The 6,794-nt window shown below is 42.4% G+C and overlaps 1 protein-coding gene across 14 annotated transcripts in view; it reads right to left on the reverse strand.

Annotated features, from left to right (window-relative positions):
* LUC7L2 (LUC7 like 2, pre-mRNA splicing factor) overlaps window positions 1–6,344 on the reverse strand; it is a 56,959-nt gene extending 50,615 nt beyond the window's left edge. For 2 of the 14 annotated variants that reach the window (XM_057549600.1, XM_057549597.1), the window contains exons 1-2: window positions 2,660–2,746; window positions 31–131 (exon numbers count right to left, since the gene is read on the reverse strand). In XM_057549600.1, coding sequence (XP_057405583.1) covers window positions 31–48 — 18 coding nt within the window. In that variant the 5' untranslated portion in view covers window positions 49–131; window positions 2,660–2,746. Of the gene's footprint in view, window positions 1–30; window positions 132–2,659; window positions 2,830–2,852; window positions 2,937–3,896; window positions 3,989–5,861 lie in introns of those variants that run through there. The other 12 variants (XM_057549604.1, XM_057549595.1, XM_057549598.1 and 9 more) reach the window with 11 other exon arrangements.
* Window positions 6,345–6,794: the final 450 nt, after the last annotated feature.

The raw sequence follows: 6,794 nt of genomic DNA on the forward strand, positions 1-6,794 counted from the left end.
TGAGGTTTCAAGAAAATAAAAACAATTTACCATGCATTCAGGAGACATGACAAAAGATTCAGCAAGGGCAGCTGGTTAAATTCTTTTCATGTTGAATCACAGAGGTCAACATCATTGCACATGGTTCACAACTAAATTAGAACATAAGGATCAGTATCTAGTAAGAGTATTTTAAGAAAAAAGTTTTAAAGACTCCTTTCTCTAGGCCATGTTCAATAGAAAAATATAACATTTATTTAGCTGACTGAGTTACATGTTACTTTCTAATGGCTTTGACTCTTCAGTCATAAGTTACTCAGTTAAAACAAAAACACTAAGCTGTAGCCAATTTCAGAGTTTTTACAAACTACTTTTCTATCCTCAATAATCTTACAAAACTGATTAACTGATCTATTTTGGCCTTGCCTTCTAATTTCTATCCCAGCAGCTGCTAATGTATGAGATCTTAAACTGAAAAGGAACAGAATGACTTTTTTGCAGGTGCTGAATCCATAAGATTCCTGTCATAAACTTACCCTCCCTCCCACTCCCTCATTCTTTCTCCCCAAAATGTTCTAACTTTCCTCATCTTCACAGTCTACAACTTCTTAGTAGACTGACTATTAAGTTGGGTAGTACAATCAATTATGTGTCCTCAATGACTACACTAACATTTCAAGCACCTTTCTGGAATTCCATTCTTGAGGAGTACCTGCTTCATTTACCTAGTCTTGGCCACACTTACTGTTTTAAGCCCTCTGCCTATCTTTGCAACCCCAAACTTGCCTGAACCCTTAGGAACTTCAAGCTTTAATGTTGATATGAACCACCTGGTACTGAAACCCTCACTAAACCTCACCCCCATCCATGACACCTACTTGCCCTTGACTTCTTGCTACCCATCTTTAACATGTAGCTCACTACCATTTATCCTTATATGACATCTTACCCAAACCAAATCAAAGTATTTACTTGCTACTTATGGACTGACAGACAAAATGATTTTTCTTTGCTTTTATTTTTTACCCGAAGCAAAAGAATGTCTCAGAAGCATAGATTTACTTGAGGAGAGCTAAACAACTGTAGAGAATCCAAGAACAATGCAGAGTTGTTAAGAGGTGATATTATTATCACCTGGGCTGTTCTGTAGACAAATACCTTTCAGAGTTCAAAGTGAGTTAAAGTTTTTTTAAACAGATTCACTATGTGGGTGTTAACAGAGTTTTCAGTGTTTTGATATGCTTGGACCTCCGATAAAATCAAATATTTACTAAAACTCTGTTTAAGTTTATGTTTAACTACTTAACCTTATGTTTGCTAAAATTTCTTATAATGTTAAAGAATTTACAAGCTCTGGAGTTAGATATAGCCCATTATTATTTCAAAAAATGTATATTTGCACATTAAAGGCTATGCCTCCTTCACTTAAAATGAACAATCCAAGTGGAATAGAAGAATGACTTACAACTGACCAAGAAATAAATATGATTCATTATGTTAATGAGAGAAAATGAAAAGAAAATGCTCTCAGTGTTGATGACAAGTCAAGGAACACAGATTACAGTAAAGATGATTTTACGAAAAAAACCACTGAAGAAAACGCTACTTCAATCGTTGATTCAATAATTTATTTTGCAGAAAGGCAGCGAGGTCATACTGTCCTATAGGTTCAACAGTTACATATCACTAAACTTGTACTAGGTACAAGTAAATGATTTTCTGAACTGTATTTTCCTGGGTATCTCCTAGGATACATCTCCTTTTAATTTTACATCCCATAAACTACAACTACCATATATATAAGTGATCAGCAAAAATATTAAATTATGATTAATGTACTCTATTAACTGAGCAAGAACATCGTATGGTCAGAAGGATTACCATCAAAAATAGCTAAAATTATCTGAAAGCTTCAACTTCCCCTAAACATTCCCTAACCATAATGGGCAACTAATGATGCTATAAAATTCTAATCTATAATCTGAATTCCATTAGTCTACTGGTTGTTTTTGAGGGCAGATGCCATTTCTGGCCTGGTGTAACCTTTACGAGATGGTCTCTGTTCCCATTTAAGGGTTATAAGCAATTAAGAGGTATGGAATCCCCAAAACTACCTTCTGTAACTTCTTTAGTTGCTAAACTTAGGATATACTCTAAATTCACACCCTCAATTTTGTTTAAGTCCTATCCCTGGAACCTTGCAAGGCCTTTCTGGGGTCAGGGCCAGAGACTTCTCATAACTAAACTGTACCTGTTGTCAGAAGGGCTTTAGCTAAGGGACATCCTTCCAATTAAACCAACCCAACAAAAATAACTACAGTCTGTGTGAGAACACTAGGTTCCTGCAACCATCACACAGACAATTCAGCTGAACTGCTGCTTGACTTCCCCTGGGCTGCTCCTCCCTGCTTTCAAGTGGAGTATGTTCTGGGAAGACAACTGGTCCCTCTCCCTTCCATTAATGCTAACAACTGAAACAAAGGTAATTATAAAATTTAATGTATCTTAAACTTCAGACAAAATAAGATACTAGTTTATATCTACTTACGGTTCCTCCCTTTTAAAAAACTTAAAATATACTTATTTTTCAACATTTTTGAGGATAACATAGGAAATTACTTGGCTTCTCATTTAACAAATTATAGATTTAACTTGAGGCAAAAAAGGTTAAGTGACTTACCCAAGGTTACAATTAGAGGTACAGCTGGGGCTAGAAACCAGGTCTCCTGAGTCTCAGCCCAGTGCTCTTTTCCTTAGCCCATGATGCCTTATCAGAAAAATCCAAATACAGTCAGACCCCCAGTTACATGGGTATGAGTTACACTGATTCACATATACAAACTTTATATAGTGTGACCAATGTTTCAACTCACGCGGTACCCTGCTTCCATTTATGCAGTATGCCAGGCATCGGCACGATTTTCAGTGGCACACAGGCGGTTGCCACCACCAGGGCCCTAGGCAAAATTGCAAAGAAGGCAAAGTTTGTCTTTGGCCCTCCCACCTCCCTTATGCATTCCTCTCCCACCTCCTTGTCATCCCCCTGCCCAGCCTCCCAGCACCATCATGCTGCCCTCTGGTTGTCCAAAGCCTCCCACTTCCACCACTCAGCCAGGACTGTCCTTTCTGGGAGTGCCCAGGGATCCAAAATTACCTCTCCATTTCCCTACTAAAATTCCTATTTCTGAGAATTTCAGTAAAGTTTAGGTAAAATCTACATGATTAACCAATTTAAGTAATTCAAAGTAAGTTACATTTAACAGACTTAAATCTCCAATGAGTTTAAAAAGGAACTAATTAAAAATTCTGATTTGGGGGAGGGGAAGAGGAAATAAATCTTTCATTAGGGGCGCAAAGAAGGTAAAAGAGAAAGTACTCTGGGCCTCCTGTGCCACTTCAGATTCCCTCACAGACAGGACACTAAGAGTTGAGGGGGTGGTTACTGCCACCCTGACAAAATGACAGTCGTTGCTTTATAGTCAGTCTCTGGGATTTAAAAAAAAAAAAAAAATTGGACACAGCTGCTTTGAATACCCTCCTACCTACCTTTTCCATCTCTTTCCCACCTCTTGGATCCCCATTTCCACCTCTTAGTACCAAAGACACCCAACAGCATTCCCTGTAAGCTGTTCCTGTGTCCAATACAAAGCTTCCCATTATATGGTTTCAAATTACATGAGTTATTCAGGAAGGTATCCACGTCCCCCTATCCCTGGATAACTTCAAGTTGACTGTACGCTAAAAAAAAAAATCCTAATTATTTAAAGGTCCTGAATCATAAGATGAAATATGTAAACTCATTAACTATCTGGTAAGAAGGAAAAGAATACTGATTCTTGTCTTATATATATAGAAGAACTAATTTGGGTAGCTAAAAAAAATTCAATTCTTTTCCTTGAAAGTAGTATGTTTCTTACTTCTGGCCCAACACAGCAGTGAAAATCCAGTCATTTCAGCTAAATAATATCGTGGACTTGTAAACATGGGTTCATTGGTAAATCCTCTTAGTCTGGAGGCAAAAAAAAAAAAAAAAATCCAGTAACAGACACATAAAAATATAAATTTATTTGTATACAAAGCAGACTGGATTTTTAAGAAACCCAAGTTTCTGGTGATTACACACATAGGAGAAAAATATATATGTACATATATGTGTGTGTGTGTATATATATATATGTATACACATATATATATACACACACACATTCTAATTCAGCTTTGCAATATTAGATTGGCTGCCTAGTTTGGAAATTTATCAGGTGATAGTAGTTACTTTGATCCAACTACCCTCCCAGTAAAATTAGGAAATTCAATCCATGCAGAAGGTACCAAAAACGGTACCCATCTAGAATTAAAAGGATCGTGTAAAGTATGTCTTAAATGAAATGATTTCTATAATTTTACTACAAAGATTATTCTGTTAGCTAAGACCCTGGATTAAGTCTCTTCTCAATACCATATGTTATAAAAATCCATTCTTATCTAAAAGTGACAAATGGTAACTGGTAAAACTTTCTCCAGTGGCATTTTTAATTAACGTTAACTTTCAAGGGTTTACTACACAAATGAAATTCATTTCCTTCCCAATCTTGCCTCCTCTCTACACAACCACAAGTAGGTTTGCGATCTACACCTATTTTTCTATACGTTCTACGAAGGTAAGTTCCAAATGTGGGTATTTATTGCAACTGAACTATGAACACTGAAAAATCATGCAAAGTATACACTGCTAAAACATTTTAATTCGATAATGTTTTACTCACATATTTTGCTGCAGAGCATTCAAGGAAATTATAATAGCGACTGCTAAAAAGTTGAGAGTGCCTTTTCTCTTACGTGAAGCAATTTAAATAACTTGTCAAAAAAAAAGCATTTATTTAATGGCTAAGAAACTATTTGCCTGAACAAGCAACATACAAAAATGAGCAAGTATTGGCTTTGTCTTTAAGAGAAAAAGTAGTGAACTAGACCCTTCCTCCATATTAGCATGGATTTGAGTCGAATATCAAAGAGTACATTACTAATTATCACCACCAAAAAAGCATCAGCATTTCATCTTATCTAGAAATTCTCTATGACAAAAAGATATCCAGCTATTAGTGGTTTTCTATACAAGCTCTAACCTAAGCGCCTAAAAGGATCGTTGTTTCCCCTCAATTCTACTTCACTGGGCACCACATTTTCAAAATGGTTCTATTCGGGGCACAAGCAAGGTTTGTCAATATTTACTAAACAAAGCCTCTATTAAATTGTCTAACAAAATGGAGGTCTCTCGGAAAAAAACAGGCCGTAACATCCTTCTTTTCACAAAATGGGCCAAACACACCCGCTTCAAGAAACCATGGTTTGGGTCAGATTTTCCCATAAGAATGGTTGTTTCATCCCTGGGACTGGATTCCTAGTAAAGGTTTTCTCCGGACCCAGGTAAGGGGGTGGATGATGGGGGCCAGTTCTCCCTGGATACTCTGGAAGGCGGCGACGAGGACTGATCCCAAAGCTCTGGGTTAAGGAATTAGTTCAGGGGGCGGAGGCTTTAGCGGTCCGCAGGTACCTAATCAGCGACAAAACAGGCCGCCCGCCTACGCAAAAGAGACGTGGGCTCTCCCGTCCCAGCCAAGTCAACACTCAAGGCTCAAACTCTCCTTTCGGCCTCCAGGCCCCGCCTGACCCCATTGGCAGCAGTTCCCGCCAATCCGCTCGGTCGCCGCCCCCCAGGCCCGCCTGCCCAGCCCTGATTGGATGGGACGGGAGCCGGGACCTCGTGTTACCAATCTGGGAGCCCCTTACTCAGCCACACACACAAGCCCAGGTGCGCCCGCGGAGACCCTTCCCTCGCCTTCCCCATCCCTTCCCCCACCCCCAGGGCACTGGCAGAGGCTTACCGTCCCGGGAGGTGCCCATCAACTGGTCCAGCATCGCGCGCATCTGGGCCTGCGCGGACATGGCGGCGGCGTAGCGGGCGGACGGACGGGGGTGGGGCGCAGACCGGGCCCTCTCGGGCGGGGGGACAAGGGGAAGGGGTGGGGGAAGGTGAGACGCTGTCTCGGTTGCCGCCGCTGCCTCGAGGCGTGCGGAAAAGGGAGCTGGAGGGGTTGCAGGAGAGTCCGGGCTGCGCTCCTCACGACGACGCGTACGTGGAAGGCAGCAGCCCCCGAAAGCGACCCTCGTTCCCTCACTCTCCGTCGGGTTCCTGGGACAGAAGCAATACCGGCTAACCAAGCTCTCGTCTCCAACACCGCCACCCGCCAGACGACGTCAGCCCCCCCTCCAAGCTCTGACGCCGCTCGCCGCCACCGTCGCCGCGACGTGAGCGCGCACGCTCCTCGCGCTTAGTCGTTTCCCGCGGGGGCTCCACCAACTAGCGTCCAACTGTATTTGCTCCGCCCGCCCCGTGCGGGAGGGGTTCCACCCTAACGGCTCTCGGGCGCGTGCACGCGGGCCTCTCCCGCCCCAGCCCTCCAGATCTCGCGAGACTCTGGTGCCTCAACGGACCCTCGAGCCGGATCCGCCCCGGGCGCGAAACCTCACGCTCCAGGCTGCAGGTCCGCTAGGGCAGCGTTGCGCGCTGTGCTGGCGAACCAGCCCCAAGTTAGCCAGTGTGCCAGAGGGTTAGCCCGAGTCGAAAGTAAGTAGAGACCATACCCGTCGTTTCGACGGAGGTTAGCAGCCTTAGGAGCTAATACGGGCGTATTCCTGACGAATATTCATTGACCGTTTAACTCGTTTTCAAGGGCCCACCTGAAAATCGTGTAGACTCGACTCCTTTCTCACTGCTGCCCGACCCTCTACAGAAGGAGCCCTGGAGACCTGACAGC

The sequence above is a fragment of the Balaenoptera acutorostrata genome, chromosome 7 (genome assembly GCF_949987535.1).
Source record: "Balaenoptera acutorostrata chromosome 7, mBalAcu1.1, whole genome shotgun sequence".
Taxonomy (NCBI): domain Eukaryota; kingdom Metazoa; phylum Chordata; class Mammalia; order Artiodactyla; family Balaenopteridae; genus Balaenoptera; species Balaenoptera acutorostrata.